Source organism: Acinonyx jubatus, chromosome B2 (genome assembly GCF_027475565.1).
Source record: "Acinonyx jubatus isolate Ajub_Pintada_27869175 chromosome B2, VMU_Ajub_asm_v1.0, whole genome shotgun sequence".
Lineage (NCBI taxonomy): Eukaryota > Metazoa > Chordata > Mammalia > Carnivora > Felidae > Acinonyx > Acinonyx jubatus.
The window spans coordinates 109,970,596-109,996,842 of NC_069385.1; the positions used below are offsets into that span (position 1 = coordinate 109,970,596).

At 54.9% G+C, this 26,247-nt stretch overlaps 1 protein-coding gene across 1 annotated transcript in view; it reads left to right on the forward strand.

The window, feature by feature from the left end:
* Positions 1–19,990, forward strand: part of CB2H6orf132 (chromosome B2 C6orf132 homolog) — a 34,016-nt gene extending 14,026 nt beyond the window's left edge. Inside the window, exons 3-6 of the mRNA XM_053222798.1 lie at positions 12,002–12,077; positions 14,508–16,192; positions 16,343–17,748; positions 18,405–19,990. Coding sequence (XP_053078773.1) covers positions 12,002–12,077; positions 14,508–16,192; positions 16,343–17,748; positions 18,405–18,522 — 3,285 coding nt within the window. The 3' untranslated portion in view covers positions 18,523–19,990. The remainder of the gene's footprint in view (positions 1–12,001; positions 12,078–14,507; positions 16,193–16,342; positions 17,749–18,404) is intronic.
* Positions 19,991–26,247: the final 6,257 nt, after the last annotated feature.

The following is a 26,247-nucleotide window of genomic DNA, read 5'->3' on the forward strand; positions in this document are numbered from 1 at the left end:
CAGCGCCAGCCTGCAGGCCACCTGCATCTCCCCTGCCTGCCTCTCTGAACCCCTGTCCAGCATCTGGGGCCTGCTGGACACCAGGGTCTCTTGCCTCTTTGGGGTCATAGACTCCTTTGAGACCTTGATGAGTCTGTGGACCACATAAGTGCAATTTTGCTTACAATTTCAGCAGAGGCCCCTCTGGGGCCCCCAGAAGCCCCCCCAGTGATGAACCTCTAGATTAGGAACCCTTAGCCTGATGGCTCATATCCTGGGGACATCCCTGTGCTCCTGATCCAGGTCACAAGATAACAGAGCAGCCTCAACCTAGTCTTTCATCATCTGCTCCTGGATGCAGGGGCACCCAACTCCTCTCCCTTAGGCTCTGGACACGGTCGTTTGCTTTCTTCCAGCTGGGACAGGAGGCTGTGAGAATGAGAACCAGGAGGACGAGGTCCTCGTGGGTGTGGGTTCACACACAGATACACACGTGTGCACAGCCCGCCCCCACAGCCCCACCAAGTCAAGGTGGGTGGGGAGTTGGGCCGGTGCCCAAGCCCTGCCTGACACTGTCCCGGCCAGGCGGGCCTCACCACTCCCCAGCTTCCCTTCCCATACTCAGAGGGCACCTCCTAGGCCAGGCTACCCCGGGGCAGGGGAGGCACAAGTCAGCAGTGCCCAAGAAACCAGGTAACAGGCCCAGCAAGGCCCATGCTCTTCCTGGCGTTTCCTCACTCTGCTTGAGACGGAGGGGCAGAGAACTAAGGAATACTTTCGCAGGCAGCTGGTAGCCAAAAGCCAGTTATGAAAAGCACCTCTGGATCCCTTGGTGACTGGGATGGGACCCAACTGATCCTCGAGTAGCTGGCACTGGTCTGGCTCTGCCGCTGGGCTGCAGGAAAGGCCGAGACCTTCCTCTTCCTGGGCCTCTGGCTCCTCCCCCATCAATGGGGGTTATACCACGTGGTCCTTCGGGGTCTCCCCAGCTGTGACTTTCTGTGTTAAAATAACTCCTAATGGTGATGCAGGAGGCCCCCCCCCAAGAAGCCAGGCCCCTCACAACACATGGACCACTGCTTGAGCTCTGTTTCCACTGCTGAAAAGTGGGTGTTCCAGCCACCCTGCTTCCTGCTCTGAGAGCCCTGAGATGTGGGTCAGTATCACCAAGCTTCAGGGGTGCCTGGGTGGCTCAGTCGGTTAAGTGTCCGACTTCTGCTCAGGTCATGATCTCGTGGCTCGTTTGTTCTAGCCCCGCATTGGGCTCTGTGCTGACAGTGTGGAGCCTGCCTGGGATTCTCTCTCTCTCACTCTCTCTCTCTCCCCCTCCCCCATCTGTGCTCGCTCACTCCCTCTCTCTCAAAATAAATAAACTTAAAAAAAAAAAATCACCAAACCCCAGAAGCGGGGAGGACCCTGGCACTCATCAGAATGAGAAAACCTGGGGCGCCTGGGTGGCTCAGTCAGTTGAGTGCCCGACTTCAGCTCAGGTCACGATCTCGTGTTTGTGGGTTCGAGCCCTGCATCAGGGTCTGTGCTGAAAGCTCAGAGCCTAGAGCCTGCTTTGGATTCTGTGTCTCCCTCTCTCTCTGCGCCTCCTGTGATCATGCTGTCTTTAAAAAAATAATAACAAATAAAATAAAATAAAATAAAATAAAATAAAATAAAATAAAATAAAATAAAATAAATGAGAAAACTGAGGCCTGGGATAGGGAGGGTCCTGCCCAGGTTACACAGCTCAGTAGAGGCAGAAACGAAACCTGAGCCTTGGTTTCCTCCCAATCCAGTCCTGTCCATGCCACCATGGACCTGGGCTGAGTGGAGGAAGGATCCTTTGTCTCCACTTACTGCTACCCCTGAGGGGAGGCTGGACCCAAGACTCAAGCCAGAACTTGCCCAAGCTTTCCAGAGCTGAGCTGATCGAACAGCCAGTAGTGAGAAGCTTGTACTTCTCTCTGGGGCTCCCTCTTGCCCTCCCCTAGTCTGAATCAAACCATCTCCAGGGTGACGCATATGAGGAATTAAAAATTAAATGTCAGTGTGGCAAATATAGGGAAACTGGCTGGACAGGTCCCCAGGGGTGCCCCAGGCGGTGAGAGCTTCCTGGGTCACTCCACCCTGTGAGTCAGGCAGGCCTGGCTGTGCCTGGGGAGGTGTCAGGCTGGGCTCAAGGGAGGAAGCTCTACCCGCTCTGGGTCCCTCCCCCCTCTTCCCCTGCACCTGGAAGCTCAGAGTCAGCTGGATTTCTGCTTTCCACTCTGCCCCCCTTTCAGCTCATCTCTGAACTCAAGGCCCAGGCTCCCTTTGGGGTTGGGGCTTGAGCTCCTTGGGGTGAGCCTGGCAGGGCAGTCATGATTGGTTTTTGGCTGATTCATGTGGCTGATGTTAGCTGGAAGGATTTCGAGGTGAGGGAGGACTATTTGGGTGGGGGTACAGGATGGAGCCTCCCACGCCCATGGGAGCCCACTGCCTCCTCTACCCACCTGGCTCCTTCCCTCACAGTGAGGGCCTTGCCCTGAACCTTTCCACCCCCCTCCTCCCCACAGACAGCACCCCCTTGGCCACTTTATGGGCTCAGGGATATGCGTAGCCCCCACTTGGGCCACACTCAGGAGAACTAACTGGGGAGGAAGCCTAGAAGTGGACTCGGGGCCATTTAAGTGGGCATGGGGGCGTGTCTAGGGGCCTTTGTGCCTGGAGCAAGGTCAAGATGGGGGTGGTATGGGCTCCAAGGGCATGTCCGCCTGATCCCATGGACTCTTCTCCCTGTAGAGAACCAAAGCAGGGCCCCCACAGCACAGAGTCTAGGGGCAGGACCCTGCGTCCAAGAGCAGTTTGGGATAGCTGGTAGGCTCAGAGAAAGATCACCTCGTTAGTAGAGATTCTTCTCTGACCCCCAGGAGGGAGTTTGAGCTGTGGCAGAAGGTAGAGGCCACAGTGGAGGAAGAAATCAAGCTCTTTTAGAAAATGCTCACTGGCGTCCCACTTCAAAGAAGCGTCTCTGTGGAGAACACACAGTTGACCTTCTTGACCCTCTACGTCCTGCCCCTGGCCAGCACCCCCTACCCTCACACTGCTGGTCAAAGCCAAGCAGCAAGTAGCTGGGCTTCACCAGCTGGGGGCTTTGGGTACCCGGAGGGGGTTTCCCTATGGCTCTCACTCTGGGGTTCCATCCCCCTGCTCCCGCAGACAACAGTGGTTCCCTCAGTCGTGGCCGACTCTAAATCTGACTCAGGGTCATTTCCCTTACCCCCTGCAGATCCACACCCCACTTGTTAGGTGCCCCAACCAAGCTCCAGGAGCACTGTGGTGAGGAGGTTTGCATTATTACCACAATGTGCAGCTAAGACTCAGAGCTGGCCCACGCCCAAGGTCAACCATGTGTTGCCCATTGGCCAAGCCCTTGGTGACCCACCCTTGGGGTTTGGCTGGATTTTGAGGAATCCCAGGCATGAGGATGTATGTGTCCCAGGCATGAGGAGGGCAAGAGGGTAGGGCTGTAGCCGTCAGTGGGGCGAGCCCTGTCCCCCTGAGCCCTTGGTGGGGCTCTGACTCCCTAAACCTTTAAAGGGAAGATAACCTACCCTCAAATAGTGAGTGTTTTTCGCCCTTCCTCCTTCTCAACTCTGAAACATTTGTAGTCAAGGGTAGTAGGGGACCCTAACCCAAGGGAAGCACCTGTCTCAGGATTCAACTAGAGACACCCTGGAGGCTGTGCCTGGAGCAGTCTCCAAGTTCTTGGGCTACCGCTAACCCCTGAGCTATGTTAGGACCTGAGAGAGGAGAGGCTCGGGGAAATTACCTTTCTTGACTACTAACTCTGCAGGATCTCTTTAGGTATGTGGTGGCCTCTGGTGTCCTAACAAACCCAAGGGAAGTGGGACATCTCCATCTTACAAATAAGAAAGCCGATCCTTAGAAGGCGAGAGAGGGGCACACTTATTGAGCACTGACCGTGTGTCAGATACCACCTTTGATTCCTTTGAGATGATGGAGTTAAATTAAGATTGCCAGTCTGGTCTGCCTGACTCCAAAGTTTATGTTATGTTTTTTGTTTTGTTTTGTTTTGTGTTGTTTAAGTAGGCTCCACTCCCAACATGGGGCTTGAACTCATGATCCTGAGATCAAGAGGTGGGGGCGTCTGGGTGGCTCAGTCGGTTGGGTGTCTGACTTTGGCTCAGGTCATGATCTCGCGGTTCATGAGTTCTAGCCTGGGTTGGTCTCTGTGCTGACGGCTCAGAGCCTGGAGCCTGCTTTGGAGACTGTGTCTCCCTCCCTGTCTCTCTGCCCCTCCCCTGCTCATGCTCTGTCTCTGTCTCTCTCAAAAATAAATAAGCATTAAAAAAAAAAAAAAAAAAAAAAAGAGTTTCATGCTCTACCGACTGAGCTAGTCAGGTGCCCCGAGTTCATATTTTTAAAAAAATAACTATTGTATTGGATTTTTTTTTAATTATGAAGGAAACAGAAGTTCATTGTTAAGAACTGAGAAATAGAGACACGTATAAGGAAGAAAAGAAAAAGAAATATTCTTGGAGTGGTGCCCCCGCCCCCAGCCTCCCCGGCAACTAATCATTGCTGGATAACTTTCCAATATACTAGGCTGTGATGCTTTGGAAAGGGCTGCTTGACTGAGCCACGGAGCTGACTTGCACCCTGTGTGAACAGGGCGAGTGAGATGATCAATGATCTTAGCTTCTAGGCGTTGTCCCGGTGTTGGGACAGGGAGGGGCTGAGGCCCAGTTTCAGGTGGAATGCCCCACCTGGCAGAGCCAGGGCTGGACTCTGCCCCAGGCATTAAAGCGGGGACCACTCTCAGGCTGCTGAGCAGGGAGGGGCGTGGCCATGACCGGGGGGCGCGGTCACGCCGGGAGGGGCGTGGCCATGGCCGGCTGCCCGCGGGCAGAGGTGCTCAGAGGGTCTTTCGCCTGCCTCTGGTTGGTTTCTCCGCACACGAGTCGGTGTGCCCCTCTCTTGATGTGGGCTGCCATCCTCGAAGGGCCACACGCCCCTCTCCTCCGTGTATGTTTGAGACGCATGCCAGCCTCCAACGTCAACAGCACCCTGGGGCATGGGCCTGTCATTTTCTCAGGACCAGCTCGCCGAGTGGCGCGTGGCCAGCTCAACTGACTGCCGCAGTCAAAGTCCCTTGTCTGAGGTCAGCGGTGACCTCAAGCCCAGCCCTGCCCGCTTGGCCTCACCCTGTGGCTCCAGAACTCCTCCTTTATTCCAGACGGAGAACCATCTGGAGACAACGGCGCCTCCTGTCATGGAAATGCGGCCCCGAGTGCCTAGGCCACTGCCCACCAGGCGGAGGGTGAGCCGAGTCACAGGCAGGACACCTTCTGGGCCTGCATTCGGAGCACCATGGTTGAAGCGACCCTTAGCAGCGGTTACAAACGAGGCAGGGAGGCCCAGAGACAAGTGACTTTGCTCGGAGTTGAATGGGGGTAGGGTTGGCTCCAGAACACAGGCTTTCCACCTCTCCTGCACTCTTCCGACCTTTCAGTCATGTAACAAACTTGTTGCGTTGTCCATTCTGTGCTCAGCATGAACAAAGAATTAGCTGTTACTTGACCCAACAGGAGACTGGGCTTGGACAGCAGAGACTACACTCACCTATGACAGGTTCCGTCTGTGCTGGAGAAGCGTGAGGGCAATACTATGGTGGCAAAGAGGGTAGGCCCTGACGTTCCAGTTTTGGCCCTGCCGCTGACTAGCTGTGTGACCTTGGGCAATGCTCTTACCCTCTCTGTGCCTTAGATTCCTCTTCTGTAAAATACAAACAACCTGCCTCGTAGGGTCACCATGGGGACTTACTGGGCTGCTACATGTGAGGTACTCATAATCATGCCTAGCACATAGTAGGCACCTAAATAATTGTCAGCTGTGATAATAGTGCACACAGGAAGACACGGGGTAGAGAAATTAACTCCAAGGAAGGCTTCATGGACAAGGGGCATTTAATCTGGGGTTTAAAGGGTAACTAGGAGTTTTTCAGGCCAAGAAGAGCATCCTAGGCAACGTCAGGGCAAGAGCAAGGCTCTTGCTCTCAGGAGATCCAAGAAGACATGGGAATGAATCCCAAGCAGCTGCAGTGGTTCTCAACAGGTGGGGGAGGAAGGTGTGACTAAATCATCTAGGGGCTTTTTCAAGCTATTCACCGTCCCCCAGAACCTCCAAAGGGTGGTGTCTCTGGCTTACCGAGGATCCCTGCTGCGAGGAGCCCACTTGCTCATGAGTGAGTCGGGTCCCCATGTGCACTGGAATGGGAAAAGGATGAGAACCACTAGCTGGAGCCCAGGGATTGTGGGGTAGATGGGGAGAAGACGGCAGGAGCTGCAAAGGGGACAGCTTACGAAAGGTCTCAAATGCCATGCGAAGGTGCTTGAATTTCATCCTCTGGACCAATGGAAGGCTTCTGAGCAGGGAAGCGGCTTGCTTTGAGATCCATTTTGGAAAGAACATCCTGGCATCAGGTTTGAAGAATGGAGTGAGGCAGAGGCCAGGGAAGTATCTGGAGATGATGACAGTAGTCTGTCTATCTGTCTGGGTAAGAGAAAGACAGTGAGGACTGAAGAAGGGATGAGCTTGAGGGGTGGCAAGAGGGAGGGCCCCAGGAAGTGCCTGGCAAAGTTGGGTGACAAGCGGGGTGTGTGGGTGATGACTGGGTTGCCTGGAAAGACAGTGATATAACTGGCTGTGTGTCCTTGGGGAAGTCACTTAACCTCTCTGTGCCTCTTTCCTTTTCTGTAAAACGGAGGGAGCAATAACAGCACCTATGTCATCAGGTTGTGATGGCAAGTAAATGAGTCAAGAGACAGAAAACACAGAACGGGGGCATCTGGGTGGCTCAGTTCATTGAGCATCCAACTTCACCTCAGGTCATGATCTCACAGTTCCTGAGTTCGAACCTCACCTCTGCGCTGTCAGCGCAGAGCCCTCTTCCAGCCCTCTGTTCTCCTCACTCTCTCTGTCTCTCCCCCATTCACAATCTCTCTCTCTCTCTCTCTCAAAAATAAATAAACACTTAAAAAATACTAAAAAAAGAAAACACAGAAAGAGCACCTGGTGCAGAGTAAGTGCTAGGAAGTCAGCGGCTGCTGTTATTATTGCTGAGACTGGAAGGACTGGGGATGGTGGGAGAAGGTGTGAGGCGCTGATATCCGGTGGATAGAGATGCTCTGAGGCCCTCTCTGCACCTTCTCTTTTTGATGGTCTTATCTTTGCTTGTAACTTTTTTTTTATTTTAAATTTTCTAAGTTTATTTATGAGACAGAATGCAAGCATGAGCTGGGGAGGGGCAGAGAGAGAGGGAGACACAGAATCCAAAGCAGGCTCCAGACTCCCAGCTGTCAGCACAGAGCCGGACGCAGGGCTCGAACTCATGAACCCTGAGATCATGACCTGAGCCGAAGTCTGACGCTTAACTGACTGAGCCACCCAGGCGCCCTTTAACTTTTTTAATTGTGAGCTACATCTAACATAAAAGTTACCATTGCATTGGCAATTGGTTACCATTGCATCACTGGCATTAAGTAACTTTTTCTTTCAACCAATCCTAGTGTGCGGAAAAGTTGCGGGAAGAGTAGGAAGAACTCTCTAGAGCCTCCGCCCAGATTCCCGCATTTTGCCAATTGCTCCCTCCATCCTTGATGTAGACACATTGTTTCTTCCTGAACCATCCAAGAGTAAGCTGAGACATTGTGTCCCTCCGCTCCTAAATACTTTAGCCTGTGTAGCCTAAGAGCAGACATTTTCTGCACAACTACCAAATTCAGGAATTTAATATTGATATGATACTATTGCCTAATGCATGTTTATATTGTTATTGCCAATCCTCTCGATAATGTTCTTCAGGGCACACACTCCCCACCCCCACCCCAGGATCCAATCAGGATCACACACTGCACAGAGGTGTCACCCGCAAGCCCTCTTCTTAAGGAGGCTTTTCCTCGGTTCTCACATCGGGGAATTCAGCGCCCACGGAGGTGGATGCTGTCTACACCTGTGCATTTATTTGCACACTGAAACAGGGCACCATCCAAGCTGGGGCACTCAATGCCAGCTGCCTGGGTCTTCCTGGGGAGAAAAGGGAGCTCACCTCCTGGGTCTGTTTTTCTAGGATGAAAGTTAACATGGGTTTGTATTTGCCTCTCCTGGACACGCATGGCTGAGTGAGCCTCTGGGGCTATGTGGGCGTGAGTGGGAAGGGGCAGGGCCAGCTGGGGCTTGGAGCTGCTGGATGGAGATGAGGTTGAAGTCAGGCACGTGCCCTAGGGTGGTGAACAGTGAAGGGCCATGGCACCTGGAACGGTGCAGTGAGATGGTGGGCGTGTCCTGGGACCCCCATGTCGGTGGGAGCAGGGGGACCTGAAAAGCCAGACCTCTGCCCGCACGGCTGTTGCCAAGGCTGCTCATGAGACAGGCTTTCATCCTCTGGTCTTGGGAGTCTAATGCATTTCCAGAGTCCCTGAAGATCGAAGGGTAGGGTGGGCAGTACTATCTCTGGCCCATGAAGTCCGCCCATCCCCCTCTTCTACGCACAATCATACTTAAGCACCTGGCGTGACCCAGGAGGCGTTTCAAGGATTCCAGAAATATTTGTTCACAATTTGTTCACGTTTGTGGGAGAGGAGGATTGGAAGACATAGCCCTTCAACTAACCCCGGCTTCCTGGGTTAGGAATATTATCTCATTTGATCCTCAGAATGCCCTGCAAAGGAGGAAATATCTCCATTTTATAAGCGAAGAACATGGGTGATCTATAGAAAAGGTAAGTCGGGAGGCCTAGGTTTGCACCCTGGGTCTGTTAAGGGACTGGAGATAACATAGGTAAAGCTCCTAGTGCTGGCGCACCGTGGGTGCAGAAATGATGGTTGGATATTGCCGTCGCCACTGCTCGGCCAAGGTCACACCCCTGGCAAAATTCAGAGCACAAATGGACTCTCGGGCTTTCTATGCCGAGTCCCCATGTCTTTTTATTTTTCAATTATATTCAAAAGAGTAAACAGAAGTCTCAACCATGGCTTTTGAAGGTCTGGCCCCCACCTCATCAAAATCAGAGGGTACATCCTTGGTGAAGGTTAGTAGACAATTGGTGGTGTGTGTGTGTGTGTGTGTGTGTGTGTGTGTGTGTGTGTGTGTTGCATCTCAGAAGGTCTTAGGAGACACTCCTCGGATGGGCTGGCCCCCGTCCCTGCCCCGGGTTCGGATCGCTGGGTTTGAGAGATGTGAAAACAGGTGTGTGGCCGTGTGAATCAAGTAGAGGCAGAAAATTACCAAGAGGCAGACAAGAGATGATGGCTCAAGGTTATTTCAGCTTCAGAATTCTTTGAGAATGAGATGAGTTGTTTGTGGCCCCCAGATGGCCAAAGGGTAATTCTGAGATTGCCCTTTGTAACCCAGGTTCTCATGGATATTTTCAAAACATCTTTCTTGAATCTCCTGTCTTAGATCTGAAGCTATTAGGTCATTAAGCCCAGAGAGTTAGCACCATTGGCTCATCAGTGAGTAACGACTTGGCTTACTAAGTGTCCAGCTTTGGGGGATTCACATTGGTCACATAGGTCCCTGGGCTCCAAGGTCAACCTCACCTCACCTCACGAGAGAGCAAACAAAAATCTTCCTTTGAGGGGCTTGGCTGTAGGTTGCTCCGAACAGCATCAGGTCAGTGAGGGCTCCTGGTGGTAACGTTTGCTGGGCTCACATTTAATGGGCTTTCGCTACACGCCAGGAGCAGAGTGCTTTTTGTGTGATCCTCCCACCTGCCCTGGAATAGGTAAATTCTATTTTTATCACTACCTCATAGGGAAACTGAGGCACAGAGAGCTTAACCAGTTGGCACAGTTCTACAGCTAGTTGGTGGCAGATCTGGAATTCAAATCCAGACAGTCTAGCTCCAAAGCCAGTGCCCTTAGCCCCTTTCACCTCTGCCATCCAATCGGAGGCACTCAGCTAATCCTTGAAGAATGAGAGATTTTAGAGAAACAAAATACCGAGGGATGGGAGCACCACAGACCTGGGGTTGGTAGTGCTAGTTGTGTGACTATAGACAACTTAGGAAATACTTCTGAGCCTCCGTGTCCTCATCTGGTAGATGGGCATAGCGTCTTCTTCATAGAGTAGTGTGGTGGAGATAACGTGTTTCGAGCATGGAGCAAAGGGGTATTATTGTTAGAAATGGAGGGTGGGAGGAGGGGCACAGCCTGACCAAGCATTCGGGATGAACATGAACTCGTGTGTGGTTTGGAAGGACGGTGGAGAGGGAGGTGTCCAAGCTAGAATGTGAGATGGGTGTAACAGGTGAGTGGTACGTAAAAGCTGGGGCTGGGAAGTGCAAGGCCAGGTTGTTGAGGGCCTTGGAAACTACCGTAAAATGCTACACAGCTCTCCAAGGCACAGGTGTGTGGACTTTGTCGATGTATGGAAATGTGTGTTTGGGGGAAAAAAAATAGAACGTAAAATAGTATGTTCTAACCGACAGTTGTGCATACACATTGTGGTCTGTTAGGCTTAAGATCAGAAGGGCATCTGCAGCACTATAAATATTCCAGTTCACCACTTTTAATTAATTTAGTTTCCTGGAAATACCTAATGAAAACCAAGAGTGAACAGGAGGCCAGGCTGAGGAATTTGGCTTTTAGCTTGTGGATGTGCCTGGGCGCAAGGCAGATTCGTTTGTTTTGTTTTGTTTTGTTTTGTTTTGTTTTGTTTTAATTGAGATAGAATTCATAGACAGTCGATTCTCATTATTTGCTGATTCTGTATTTGCGAATTCGCCTACTCGCTAAAATGTATTTGTAGCCCCCAAAGCACTACTCAAGACACTTTGGACATGTGCACGGCTGTGAAAAATTGGAGTCACCTGATGCGCATGGTCCCGGCTGAGATCAAACGAGACATTTTGCCTTCTAGCTTCAGCTCTCATACTGTAAATAAGTGTCCTTTGTTCTTTAGTGCCATATTTTTCATACTTCTTTGTTTTTTGTTGGTGATTTCACTATTTAAAATGGCCCCCAAGCATAGCACCCATGTGCTAACATTCCTAAGTGTAAGAAGGCTGTGATGTGCCTTACAGAGAAAATATGTATGTTAGATAAGCTTTGTTCAGGCTTGAGTTATACTGCTGTTGGCCCTGAGTTCAATACCAATGAGTCAACCAAACATTAAATAAGGTGTCTTTAAACAGAAACACACATAAAATAAAGTTATGTATTGACCGGTTGATGAAAATGCTGTGATGGAAGTTTGCAGGAAACTAATCTGTTTCCCTTGGGGCACTGATTCTGCATTTTCTTTCTTTTCTTTTCTTTTCTTTCTTTCTTTCTTTCTTTTAAAATTAATTTATTTTTGAAAGAGAGAGAACACAGGTGGGGGGAGCGAGGGCAGAGAGAGAGGGAGACCCAGAATCCGAAGCAGGATCCAGGCTCTGAGATGTCAGCACAGAGCCCGACGCGGGGCTTGAACCCACAAGCTGTGAGATCCTGACCTGAGCTGAAGTCTGACGCTTAACTGACAGAGCCACCCAGGTGCCCCAGATTTGGCGTTTTCTAAATCAGTGTCTGAAGCAACTTTAGGAACCATAATTTGTGCAAATAACAAGACTCACCTGTACATAAGATTCACCCTTTTAAATTTTTTTTCAACGTTTTTTATTTATTTTTGGGACAGAGAGAGACACAGCATGAACAGGGGAGGGGCAGAGAGAGAGGGAGACATAGAATCGGAAACAGGCTCCAGGCTCCGAGCCATCAGCCCAGAGCCTGATGCGGGGCTCGAACTCACAGACCGCGAGATCGTGACCTGGCTGAAGTCGGACGCTTAACCGACTGCGCCTCCCAGGCGCCCCAAGATTCACCCTTTTAAATGAGCCCTTTTATATTTTAGTATATTCACAAGGCTATGCAGCCATCACCATCACTGCTGATTTTCGAGCAGTAAAATGACCTCCGAGAGCAGCAAGTTAAGAATTATTTATTTTGTCTGTCTTTCCCCGTTCCCTGATCTCTCTGCCCTCTTTCAGAATGCCCAGGAGAACCATGGACTGGCTGTGCCCACCCCCTCTGTCCCAGGAGACTTTGCAGACAAAGAAGTGACAGGTAAGAGGACTGTGGGTTTGGGGCTTCTCCCATCTTTCTTTCCTCCTTTGGCCCAAGCATCTGACCCACCCCAGCTGGTGATAAAGCCGGAGTCCCCAGGCCTCTTGGCTGCTGGCTGCAGCCAGTGGGGGTTGAGCAGAGCCAAGGCTGGCTAAGGCCAATTCCAGTGGGGGGAGGATGGTGAGGGCCAACACCAGAGCAGGGTCAAGGGCAGCAAGAAGTGGTGGAAAGAACCCGGAGTCAGACCCACCTGGCTTTCAATCCCAGCCTTCCTACAGATGAGCTTTGTTCCCTTTGGGCAAGTCATTTAACCCCTCGCACGTCTGTGTCTGCAAATGAGCCATGGCAAACCTAAATCCAGTTCTGGAGGAGGCAGTGACATACTGGATGGGACTTTGGTCACTTCTTGTCACACTGAGGCTCAAAACCCACCAATGACTTCCCATGACGCTCAAAGCAGAGGTTCTTGCCAGGACTTCCCGAATCTGGCCTCACCTGGCCTCATCGCCTGCTTTCTCTCCCGGTCTCACGCTGCTCCCGCCAACCCGGTATCCTTGTTGCCCTTCAGCACCTGCACATTTCCACCCCGGGGTCTCTGCGCTGCAGTTCCCTCTGCCTCGGCTGCTGTTCCCCTGTACACGTGTACAGCTCCCTCCTGCCCGAACGCCCTCTGTGCTCAGATGCCAGCTTCTCAGTGAGGTCTCCTCTGACCACGCTATTCAAAGTGTCACCCCAGCACCCCTGGGCTGTTCCCACATATCACTCATCATCTGATGTGTGGCAACAATTTATGGATGTATTATGTTCATTGTTTGTCTCATTGTCCCATTAAGATGTAAGCTTCAGGGGCGCCTGGGTGGCTCAGCCGGTTAAGTGGTCGACTTCAGCTCAGATCATGATCTCACGGTTTGTGAGTTCGAGCCCCACAGCATGGAGCCTGCTTGGTATTCTCTCTCTCCCTGTCTCTCTCTGCCCCTCCCCTGCTTACACACTCTCTCTCAAAATAAATAAACAAACTTTATATATTAAAAGAGAAATAGTAAGCTCCAGCAGGGCCAGTATTTTGACTATTTTTGTTTTGTTTGCACTGCTGTCTCGCAGCTCCTACTGCTTGGGTGCTTAATGAATGTCAGTTTTTCCTCCTCCCCACTCTCGTTTTGTCTTGAAGTCAGACAGCTGGGAGGAGCCCTTCAGAGCTTCACATTCCCCGGGCTTGTGCTACGAAGTGGAAGGAGGGAGGCAGAGGACAGGCCACCTAAGAGAGAAGTAAGCAGGCCTGTTGGTGGCCTGCAGACTCGGGGTGTTGGGGGTGGGGAAGGGCTGGGAACCGGGTCCAAGAAGGGAGGGGTATGAGCCGCTGGGGCCAGAGGTTCTCAGCATCTGTCTAGTGCCCGCGACTGTCGGTCAGGTCACCTTCTTTCCACATACCCCCATCCCGCCCCGCAGGCCAGACTCTGTTCCAGGAGCTCTCTGTGAGGCGGAGAGCTGGCTTCTAGGTAGACTCGGGATCTTTGGAAAGCAGGGGTTCCATGTTTTCCATGGAAAGACCATGTTCCCTCCTATGAGTCTTTCACCCAAAAGTTTCTACTGAGAACGTCTCCAGGCCCCTGACCCACGACTTCCCGTCTTCCTCCCACTTGTCCTGTCTTACAACCTAAACAGTTCGGTGCAGGTGGTTAGTAATCCGAGCAGTCGCCATTCATAAGGTGCCTACTATGGGCCTAGCACCATGGTAAGCCCTTTACGTCTTTTTACACGAATCCTCTGGTTATTCCTCCCAACAGCTTTACGTGGTAAGCGTTGACATTATGCCCATTTTACAGATGATGAGACTGAGGCTCGGCAAGGTTAGCTGGTGTGTCCAGGGTCACACATCTGGTTAAGCAGTAGGGCTGGGATTTGAACCCTGGCCTTTCTGGCTGTGTATCAGCCAAGGCCCCCGTGAGAAACAGATGGCATACTCAAAGGGTTTAACGAAGGGATGATATGCAAGGAGGGGGGCAGCGTTCGGGGACTGGAGTGGGTGGTGACACAAGCCCCAGAGGCCGAGGGAGCAGTGGGGAGCTACTCCTGTATCTTTGAGCTGTGGGACGGGGCTAACCTGCCAGGAAGGCAGCCTTTGGCGACGTGGCCCGTCAAGAAGGGAGGGTGGGGGGATCGATGCCCTGGCCTCTCTGCGCCCACCCTCTGATTTGCCAGCAGCTCCCATCGGCTGAACCCACCTGGAGCCAGAGGATAAGGGAGCCCCCGGGCCAGAGCAGGGCAGGAGAGAGTGAAACAAACGGAGAATATTCAGTGCAGGCTCCCGAGGAGGCCGAGCCCAGGATAGGCAGGGGTCCCCTCCCTGGAAAGGAGAGGCTCACTCCCAGGACAGCTCAGGACCTCATGGCCTCCCGGCCTCCCTCTTCTTTTGCTTTTCCCTTCTTTCAGGTACCAGCTCACTCGTCAACGGCAACCTGCGCCTGTACAGCTCTGTGGGTGACCTAAGGCCGGGGCACTATGGGCAGGACCAACTCATCCCTCCCCCTCCCCCAGGCCCGGCCCCGGGGCCACCCCCAGGCTTTTCACAGCTTCGGGAGGAATCCCCCCCACCTCCACCTTCCATGGCTCCCCCACCACCTCCCCTGCTGCTGGAACCCCCACCCCCACCCACCACGGCCCCACCTCCGCCCCCAGTATTGGGGGCCCAAGCCCCCCTATCCACCCTTTCCTCCCCATCCACACCCACCCCTCCTGACTTCATTCCTCCTGCCCCACCCTTGGCCTCTCTAGCCCCACCTCCACCCCTTTTGCCGGCCCCAGCACCCCCAGCATCTCTTCATACGACGGGGACTCGCTTCTTTCCCCCTGGGGGTGTCACCAAGTGGAAATCAGAGGTAGCGCTGAACGGCAGGCAGCCGGAGACCCCCAGAACCAGCCCCCCCCAGAGCCCAGCTGAGCCAAAGGGGAGCCTTCTGAGGCCTAAGCCAGAACCCCACCTCACTTTCCCCCGCTCATTCAAGGTGCCTCCCCCAACCCCAGTCAGGACTTCGTCCATCCCAACTCAGGAAGCACAGGGGACGCCTCCAGAGGAGGAAGGGGCCACCAAGAAAGCTCCCAATCGACTCCCACTGCCTCCCAGCTTCCACATCCGCCCCGCGTCCCAGGCCTATCCGGACAGGGCCCCTGAGCCTGACTGCCCAGGGGAGCTCAGACCTGCAGCACCAGCCAGCCCCAGGCTGGGCCAGTCCCAGTCCCAGTCCCAGACTAAGGAATGTACCGAGACTCCTCCGCCAGCCCCTCCCCTGCCCCCTCCTGCACCCCCACTCCCTCCCCCAGCACCGCCACTTCCCCCAGCTGCCCCTCCTTTGCCCACTGCTGAGAAGGCAGCCCCTCCACCTTCTAGGTTTACAAAAAACCCCAAATCCAGCCCCCCAGCCCCCAACCCCAAACCTAACCCCCCCAGTCCGGAGGACACAGCGTCTTCAGCGCCTGTGGACTGGCGGGATCCCAGCCAGATGGAAAAGCTGCGGAGTGAGCTGGCAGCCTATCTCTGTGGCTCCAGGAGGGAGGACCGATTTGTCAGCCACAGGGCAGGCCCAACAGCGGCTTCGCAGGAAAAGGAGGGCAAGAAGGGCCCCAGCCTGCCAGAGAAAGAGGCTCCCCCCAGCCTGCCAGAGAAGGAGATCCTCCCAAGCGTTCCAGAGAAGAGTCCCTCCAGCCTGCCAGAGAAGGTGGCTGCCACCAGCCTGCCCCTCCCCCCTGTGGACTACATCTCCCAAGACCCCCCAGCTCCCAGTGTCCGGCAGATCCGGAGCGAGCTGGAGGCCCGGCTCTCCTCATCAGCAGAGAAGGAAGCCAAGCCCAGCATAGGGTCTCTGCCGCCCAAGCCTCGGCTAGAAGCGGGAAGAATCTTTGAACATACGACGGATAATGGCGAATTCTCTAAGCCTGTGGCCAGGAATCTGCCGCCTCCAACCACCACCCCTCTGCCAACCACACCACTACAGTCCAAGGCCACATCTGTGCCCGCCGCACCACCTAAGCCCACACCTGGACCGGCCACACCACCCAAGGTCACGCCTGCGCCAGCCACACCACCCAAGGTCACGCCTGCACCAGCCACACCACCCAAGGTCACGCCTGCACCGGCCACACCGCCCAAGGTCACGCCTGCACCGGCCACACCGCCCAAGGTCACGCCTGCACCGGCCACACCGCCCAAGGTCACGCCTGCACCAGCCACACCGCCCAAGGTCACGCCTGCACTGGCCACACCACCCAAGGTCACGCTGGGGCCAGCCACACCATCTAAGGCTGTGCCTGAGCCAGCCACACCATCTGCAGCCACAACTGTACCCACCACATCATCCGACCTGACAGCAGAGAAGAAACTGGTCCCCGCTGGGCAGTGGGAGAAGCCAACCCCCCAGGAACTTACAGTGGCCCCCCAGACAGAGGCAGAAGGGCACCCCTCAGAGGCCAGTAAGCCTCCTGCACTGGGAGCCCTCTCATCTCCAGCCCTCCCACCAAAGAGATCCCTGGGTGGCGAAGGGGTAGCATTTCTCTACAAGCCCCATCGCAGCCAGGAAAGCCCCAGCCAAGAGGCTGCTGTGGCAGTGGGCGCGCTGGCCACAGGGTCGGTGGGAGGGTCACGGGAGCCTGTGGAGGTGAAGGAGCCCCAGGGGCTGCCAGCTAAACCCCCAACCTCAGCCCCGCCTGTCGATGAACTGCTCAGGCACCCGGTGACCGGGGAGGTGGTGCAGCCCGGCTCCCCCATGGCTCTGCTCCTTGCGGCCAGGCAGAGGGCACAGAAGGGAAGGCCGGGAGGGGCCGCCCTGGGCCGGTCCTCCCTGCCAGGGAGTCTCCGGGGCCACGGCAGCCAGCCCCAAGCAGGCTCTGACAGCATCTTCCACAAGGAGGGCCAGCCCAACTCCTTCACTGTGGTCCCCAAGTCACCCAAGGAGGCTGAGAAGGACCCCCAGCCGGCCTCCTCAGCACAGCCTCCGGTACCCAGTCAGTGGAAGCCCCAGCACCCCGGGGACCCAGAGGGCACTGAGCCAAACCACAGACAACACAACGGGACAAAGGCAGGGGCAAAGCCGGCGTTCTCCATCCTCCCCCAGGGCCGCCTGCTGCCCAAATCCTTCTCGTCCCCCCCTTCTCCTTCCTGCAAGAGGGAAGAGGAGGAGGACGACGACGACGAGGGGGAGTTCTGCTTTGAGGTCATCCCGCCGCCGCCAGAGTTCAGCAACGACCCGGAGCCCCCCGCCCCGGCCCTCCGGTATCTGGGGCGCCGGGCATCCCCTCCCCGGAACAACTTCTTAGACTTGGGGCAGCCCTTGGCGCCTCGGGGCTTCTCGCGCTTTCCAGCCGGGGCGCACCACGCCGGGGCCGGGGGCCTGGAGCGCTTCGCCGGCGGGGGCCGGTCGCTCATCAAGAAGCGCCTGTACGTCGGGGAGCCCCAGCGCAGCCCCGGGCAGCCCCGCGGCAGCACCGCCCGCAGCCTGAGTTCCCCCAACTGCTTCGGGCCGCCGCCTGGGGGCCCGGAAATGCGGCGCGTCAACTCGGCGGGCCGCGCGCCCACCGGCGGCCTGCACGCACAGAGGCTGTCCATGGAGGGCGCAGCCCGCGGGGAGGCCAAGTTCAAGGCGCCCGGTGGAGATTATGGCTTCTCCCCTGCGGCCGTCAGGTGAGTTGGGAGTGGGGCGAGGGACGGACCTGGGGTGGGAAGCCAGGTGAGGGAAGGGTCCGCCCTCGAGCCACAGAGAAGCCCACCAGGCCATGGCCACCCGTCCCGCGACATTGGGTTGTCTCCTCTCTGGTTCTCTGGACAGAGAAAGGAACACGAGGAGCACTTTACCTGGAAAGGGTTTCCCTGACCTGCATCCTTGTTTCCCACCATCTCACTTGTTCTCTCTTTCCCCATCCTCCTGCTTTCCCCACCAGCTGGCTCCCCCTCTTCTGCTTCCTCTTTCCCATCCCCCAGAAGCTCAGGGCTTCAAGCTAAGAGTGGTGTGGGTGGAGACCTGAGTGGTCCTTGGCTGTGGGGATTTCCCAGCCGCACAGAGAAGGATCCAGACTCAGGCTAGGAGTGAAGAGTTCTGAATACAAGGGTATTAGGCAAGTACTCTGTGGCCAGCCAAGCCTAGACAGGAGGAGGAGCCCTGTGTCTGTTGAATCAATACTGCTGGACTAGGGTTCCACCCTGTCCACCGGGGCTTGTGTGGGCAGATACCATAGCACTGAGCTATATCTTTCCCTCTCGCGCCCGGAAGGAGATGGGAGGGCTGTTGGTTAACCAGCTGCAGATATTAACCTCACCTCTCTCCCGCTCCCCCTCCCCAGGTCTCCCCACGGAACCCCCCACTATGGAAGCCCCATCAATACATTCACCGTGAGGCCTGGGACCCGCCATCCTATCTCCTATGCCTACTCGGGGAACCACCGGAAAGCCCCATCCTGAGCCCAGGGTGTTCTCAGCTCTACTCCAAGGGGTCAGACCTGGGCACTTGTTTTTTGCGGGGGTGGGAGGGACGCAGCAGGTGTTAGGCGGCCTGACTTAAACATGCAGGAGTCTTTGTTACCCGAACACAGACGGAGGACGAGTGAGGAGCCGTGGGAAGATGCACAGTGGGTTTCTGTTTCCCAAAGCACTGGCGTGGCTGTGGACTGTCTGCACATGGGGATGGGAGGGGGAAGGAGGGAGGAGAGGAGGAACCTTTAAGGGCCTGGAGACCGAGTTTCCGCTATCTGGTACTGTTTGCTTTAGCACGACTTAAAGCAGTTTTACCAGCGTGGACTCCTGAGCAGGTCCTGAAAGCAAGGGGTGGGGCACTAAGTCTGAATGGGAATCCATCCCAATGGCTGTGATTGTCTGTCCAGTGCTCCCAGAGGGCTGAGGCCCAGCTCCATCTGGGTAGGGGTGTGGGGCACTACACGTTGAGCTCTTTAGCCTCTGCCGGCCCACCACTTGTCACCCCAAGAGGTGATTCCTAGGTTCCTAGCATAGAAGCCACATTGAGGTGGGACCAGGAATGTGCACATACAACCTGTGGAGCAGGTACTGGAACAGAGGTCTTTGCATTGGCCAAGGGTGGGGATAGCGGGGTGGATGGTTCATTTTCCCTGGCTCTGGCCCTTAGCCACAGGGAAGCCTAGAGAGAGAGAAGGAAGACTTGGCAAGTACAGGATGGGAGACAGAGGATTAAGTCTTGTTTTCCTACGCAGACCCAGACAGCCATGATTTGGGGGATTGGGCCCAAGGAGCCAGAAGACCTGGGAGCTGGACACCAAGGCCTAACCTAGGCAGAACCCATTTGGGATTTGGAGGGGGCATCCTACCCAACCACCCCTCCCAATCCCAACACTACAGGTCCCCAATATTATTGGGCTTCAAAATGCATAGCGAAGATGCTGAAAGATGGGGAGTGGGAGGCGGCAGAGATGGGCAGGCCCAGACCCGAATTCTTGGGACCAGTCAAGGCAGGCTGCCTCGGTAAGGAGGAATGGGAGGGAGTGGCCACCCTCAGAGAAGCAGGCCGGTAGGACAGCCAGGAAGCAGCACCCTGTGGGGGCACAGTGTTGGACCTTTAGGACTTGAGGTCACTAGCCAAGATACAGGTTGTGGGGACAGCAGGAGAGCCACTTCAGGGAAGGACAGCAGGCACCCCGATGGCACAGGATCTGGTTACCTGTGTTCAAGAAGCGAACCCCGCCCCAGACCAGCACTGGCCGTCTATGTATGTATGTGTTTTCCCTGTACAATGTTTTATAAAAGAGTTCACTAATTTATCTGCTGTGTAAGGTTTGAAGGGTGAGGCATGGGCTCCCAGCTGTATGTTGCTCTGGAGTAGGAGGGGAAGGACTGGCTGTCACTTGGCTTGGGAAATAAACAGGCCAGTGTGGACTGGCCTCAGCTCTGTGGCTGTGGATTGATGACTGGGAGCTACCTCGGTGTGATGAGAGGTTGGGAGAGCTCTGCTGGGGAAGCCTGAGCACGGGGTGGGGGGGAGGGGGGGTGTGCCTGACCGGGTGAGCCATTTTGCGGGGCCCACGCTTTCTCTTCTGAGCCTTAGGTTCTCTCTCAAAAGCCTTCAAGGGGAAGAAGCAGAGTTACAGTCTGGTGATAACAAACTGTGTCCTTGAGCAAGTCTCTTGGACTCTCTGAACCTCAGTCTCTTCTTCTGTGTAATGGGCATGATGATAACGTGGACCTAACAAGGCTGCTGCGAAGATCAGAGACAGTCGTGCGCTCATTAACGAGTATTTGAGTGACTCTTGGTGGCAGACGCTGTGCTTAGCGTGGATATACATGACTCCTGCTCACGGCAAGTCTGGTGGAGGAGGGAGGGGCTAAAAAGAACACCCAGAAGCATCACACATTGTAATAAGCGGTGGGAGGAAAAGGGACAGGGTGCGTGAGAATAACCAGAGGGCAGGGAGAGAGGAGTGGATCTACTTTAACCCGGTGGTCAGGGAAGGCCTCTTGAGGTGGTGACATTTATGCCAATTTGGGCAAAACACCCAGCAAGTGTCTGGCGGTCAGTGGTTGCTCAGTAAATTGCATTTTTGGCTCATGACTCCCTTACGTTTGTGTGGGCCCTTCCACAGTTTCCCGTAAAGCTTTGACGTGGTACCTAAAGCTTTTCCAGAAAACAGAACCAGAGTCGTCATCTCGAGACAGTGTCCGAGAGAGAGTTGTGTTTCCTCCTCTGTCTGAGTCCTCTGTGGCAGGTGGGGGGCAGGGGAGACCAGGAGGGGTCTCCCAGGCCTCCCCTATCCTGGGGCTTCCTCCTCCTCCTGTCCTTTGGCCGTGAGGCCCTCATCCTGGTAACACAGAGGACAGGGGCCCCCACTCCCAGTAGGACTTAGGGCTCTGCCTCTAGCTGCTCACCCCTCCCTGATCTTCCTAACTTTTCTCTCCCCTCACCTGACATGGGAGGGGCAGAGGGGAGTCGTGGAGGGGCCCTGGTCTCCCACCTACGGCACTCCCTCTGACAAGCTGTGTGACCATGGGTCTCAGCTAACTCATGTGAAAAACGACAGGACAGACTTGTGCTGCGTGTGGGTCTTAGACTTTGTAGGGACCCAGACTTCTTTACTCTTTATTTTTTTTTAAAGAGAGAGAGTGTGAGCAGGGGAGGGGCAGAGGGAGGGGAGAGAGACTCTCAGGCAGGCTCCATGCTCAGCGCGAGCCCAATGCAGGGCTTGATCCCACAACTGCAAGATCACTACCTGAGCCCTCCCACATGAAGAGTCGGATGCTCGGGGTGCTTGGGTGGCTCAGTCGGTTAAGCGTCCGACTTCGGCTCAGGTCATGATCTTGTGGTTCACGAGTTCGAGCCCCGCGTCGGGCTCTGTGCTGACAGCTCGGAGCCTGGAGCCTGCTTCCAAATCTGTGTCTCCCTCTCTCTCTGACCCTCCCCCCATTCATGCTCTGTCTCTCTCTGTCTCAAAAATAAATAAATGTTAAAAAAAAAAATTAAAAAAAAAAAAAAAAAGAGTCGGACGCTCAACACATTGAACCACCCGGGTGCCCTGGGACCCAGACCTCTTCAAAAAGCTGCTGATGGGAAAGAGAAGAAAATAGAAATAAAATAAAAAGCTGCTGAGAGCTATGGATCCTCACCCCAGAGAGACGCTCCCCACATGCATTTTTACACGTTATTTCAGGCAGTCCCCAGATGCCCTCCAAATAGGGCTCCACAAATTTCACTCCTGAAAACTCCTGATGTAGCAGCGGTCACGGAAACCAGCAACACTTGACCTTGACAGTTTGAAAAGTTCTTTCATTCTCTGTTTATTCACAATCCTCTGAAACGCATTGGCCTTGTCGCGCTCCTAATTCCATTGCATCGATGAGAAAATTAAGGCTCCAAGAAGAAAAGTGAGTTGCTCAGAATAGCCCGCCAGAGTCCAAACTGCAAACTTCATTACAGCCGCCTCCCTTCCGGCTGTATCCACTCACCGCTCCTCCCTCGCCCCATCATGCCACGACCCCAAACCTATGTCTTTCTAGCAGAGCAGGGGGTGGGAGGGCCTGGGGAGGGAACAGTGACTCTGGTGCCAGAAAAGGTTAATTGGCGTGGGTGGCACGGGTGTTCCTGGATCAGGTTGGCCACACCTTGGTTTCTGGAACCTCCCAGCGGCTCCTTGGGTGTGGCCCGAGCCCCAGTGGCCAGAACCCCACCTCTCCTGAGAGGCCCTGCCCGGCCCGGAGCAGCAGCAGGGAGGCTGTGCTGGGAGTCTGGGGCCTGCCGTCAGCAGAGCATGAAAGCTCTATCCTCTGCGATGCAGTACAGCTCTCCCCAGGGCCCCACTTCCTTACGGGGAAAGGCTTCTCCCCCCGGGGGAAGCTGTAGGACAGAGGTGACTTGGGACCGCTGGGTGCAGGAGAGAGGCCACCCCAGTGCTGGGCTGTCAGGCAGAACTGCCCCTGCGCTCACCCCACCTGCCTACCCACCCCCCAGCAGCCGGTGGCCACTTTCATCTCCGCAGCTCAAAGGCAATGCTGGCGTCCCATCATTAGCTGTCCAGGACGGGCAGCCGCTGATACGAGGCAGAGAACCCGGGCCTCCTCCTTCCAAAGCCCCAGGGATGGCTGGCTAGCTGCTGCAGACCTGGTGTTGGGGCCTCTGGGGATATTTTTAGCCAGGAAGGAGAGAGAAGGTGCACTTCTGGGAGAGGGGTAGAGACCAAGAGAATGCATTACGAATGCTCGCTCATTTCCGTGAAGAATCCCATGCTCCCCTGCCAATTCCCAGAGGCCCGAGAAGCTTCCTTAACATTTGGCACAGAGGAGCCCCTCCCCCTTGCCCTCCTGGAGAACCGTTCTCTCTCTGAGCTTCTTACGGGCTTCTCTGTCTTCAGGCTGGCCCCCTTCCTCCACCCAGGTGTCTCAGCACCCTGACCTTGGCCTCCAGTCTGCCTTGTCTATAGTGTTCTTCTTCAGAAGACTGAGCCGCTCTGCACCACGTTTCCCATATGAAATTGCCCCCGTGGACATTTCCATGTGGATGCCTGGCCTGCCATTCCAATTCGGCCTTTCCAAAAGGGATTATTTTTCCCTTCCTTTCTTCTCACACAATCGTGAGACCAGAGCAGCCAGGCCCATGGCCCCGCTATCCCTAAATCCTGATTCTGGCCTTGCTGCTTCTCTTCGCTCTTCGGCTTCCTCAGGCTGACTCCAGATTCAATAAGAGCTCCCGCAGGAAGCCCCTCGCAGCCCTGCGCTGCTCAGAGATGCCTCCCTCCGCTGTTCTGCACCCACTTCCCTTAGCTGGCTCTTTCTCATCCTCCAGGCTCAACTCAGACATCCCTCGCCCCCTAGGCCACATCGGCTCCTCCTAAAGGCTCCCGGGGCCCCCTGGTCCCTTCCCGTTGGCATTACTCGCTCCTCATCTCCCTCCCCCTGCAGCTGGCAAGCTTCAAAATGCAAGGACTGCCGGCCTTATTCAGCACGGTATTGTTGAACGAATACATGTGAGTATTTAATCAAGTTCTGTCAAGCACTCTTTAAGTTCCTTGAGGGCAAAGGCCAGGTCTCCCATGGACTAGTGACCACATAACTGTCTTGTTTCTAGATGTGTGTAACCTGGCCTAATGCTGAGGTTCTCGGGTGGCACAAAGTTATGGTTTTAGAGATGGCTTGGGTTTCAAAGGTGTCAAGATGCCTTGGAGCAGCTCCTGCCTGATAGGCTGAGGCACCCTGCCCTCTAAGTGGAGACAGGAAGAGGGACGCCTGGGTGGCTTAGTCGGTTGAGTGTCTGATTTCGGCTCAGGTTATGATCTCACGGTTTGTGAGTTCCCGCCCCACATCGGGCTCGCTGCTGTCAGCGCAGAGCCTGCTTTGGATCCTCTGTCCTCCCCACCCCCTCAAAAATAAATAAACCTTTGGGGGGAAAAAAGAATTCTATAAGTGGAGACAGGAAGAGCTGGGGGTGGGGGGGGTGGGGGTGATGCTACCAGGTGAGGCCGTTCTGGTCCTTAAAAAGGGCCAGGATGTCAGGCAGTCCTCTTATCAGGTCAGGGCCCCTGCCCTCCCTGCGAGTGGGCCAGCCTCGCAGGGAGCTGTCAGCTCCCAACTATCCAAAGGACTCTCGCTCTGCATTTACTCGTCTTTTGATTTTCTTTAGTCTCCAGTAATGTTATTTGGACCTGCAGCCTATCCTGCCCATGTATCAGGGACCAAGGGCAAAGGTTCTGCCCAACTTGTGCCAGAGAATGAGAAGGAACAGCACCTGTTGGCCGGCCCTCCCCACCGGGAGAGCCCTCCCTCAAGAGGAAAGCCTTACAGTCGCAGGTCTAGTCTTCCTTCAACAGCCAGCTGCCTGCGCAGGGTAGGAGGGATCTAGGAGCAGAGTGGGGACCCACCAGCCTCACTCTTTTCAGTTTCTTCCACTTCTGCGTTGGCATCCTTACCCCTACCTAGTGCTACTCTGGGAGGTGAGGCACAGCCTGCACTCTCTGCGGGACGCGCCCTACTCATTCTCCAAAACGAGATTCCTTGAGTCACGTCTTCTGCACACCGAGCCTCCCCGTTCCTTTCACCTTTCCTCACGGCCCAGGTGTATCTCCTGCCACTTCCTGTCATTGTTACGTATTTTCTGAGCTACTCGAAGAAGATTTGGTAGGCTTCGGTGCTCGTTCTCTCTCTCTCCCTCTTTCTGTCTCTCCCCTACTCTGTGATCTTTTCATGTTTGGGCTCAAATACCTAAGGTTAACACAAAACTCAATCGAGTCCATTCAACACTGCTAGGGGGCGCTCTTCAGTACAAGCCAAAGAGCCTGGCAAAAGGCTCACAGTGGAGTTCAGGAGACACACACACACACACACACGCCAGGAATATAAAGCAGGAGAATACAAAGTTCTCCCAGCCAGAGAGCTGGGTGGCCAAACAGAGCAGGTGACCACATGGGACACTGTTGGCCTAGCATTGTGGGTGGCCCCTCTTGCTGGCCTATGACCAGGTCATCAAGGCTGCTCTCAGCTCTGTGACCCCAGTGGGAGCACATGGATAAGCGGGGCAGAGGAAAAGTGGCTGCCATTTGTTTGCTTTTCCCTACAGAGTGTTCCGCACCCAAACCCTCCGTGAGGAGTACTGTTATCACCGACTCACACACGCTGCTGTTGTCTTTTGGTCACCTCTCTTGGCCATTGAAAGCTGCCCTAGACATTCGCTTTAACCCGATTTCTCCAGGGAGCATGGAGGGGCGTGAGGAGAGGACGTCTGTGGAACGGGCCCTGGTGTCCCCCACGGCCTTCCTCGCTCACGCGCGTAGCTCTCAGAGCGCGAAGCTCCGTGCGGGAGATCCTTACGCGTGCACGCCGGCCGTCTGTAACCAGCAGGTGGCGCTGTGCTCACAGGGGCCTGACCTCAAGCCTGGCAGGTGGTCCGAGCTCAGGTTCAGACTGAGCTGAGATTGATCTGGCTCCTCCTAGGATCCAGGCTCAGAGCTAAGTGCTAGTTGGCGCACCAGTAATTCTCAAACCTGAGCGTGCAAGTCCTGGAGGCTTTGTCAGAACACAGATTCCTAGAACTTGTTCCCAGAGCTCCTGATTCAGTGGGTTTGGGATGGGACCCGAGAATTCACATTTCCAACAAGTTCCCCGGTGGGGCTGCCCGTCCCGATGGCCCAGGGACCACACTTTGAGACCTGCTGCTGTGCAGTATCCCATTTAATCCTCTCTCCCCACTCTGGGTTGACAATACCACTCCCAACATACCAAGGAAGAATCTAAAGTCCCCACAGGCCAAGTGACCTAGCCTTGGTCTCACGGCTGGGGCATCGTGGCCAGGGTGGGCGTGGCCATGCCTCTGGATTCTGCCTGCCCACCCTTGTCCCAGAGGGCAGTGAAAGATTGCGGGCTTGGGATAGTAGGGTACTGGGAGCGGGCATGGGGCACTATTAGTCTGGCACTAATTCCTCAGATGTCCACAGTGATTTAAAAGCACTTTAGGGGCACCTGGGTGGCTCAGTCTGTTATGCCTCGGACTTTGGCTCTGGTCATGATCTCTCGGTTGGTGAGTTCCAGCCCCAAGTCAGGCTCTGTGCTGACAGCTCTGAACCTGGAGCCTGCTTCAGATTCTGTCTCCCTCTCTCTCTGCCCCTTCTCTGCTCTCTCTCTCACACACACACACTCTCTCTCTCTCTCAAAAATGAATAAACATAAAAATTTTTTTTAAAA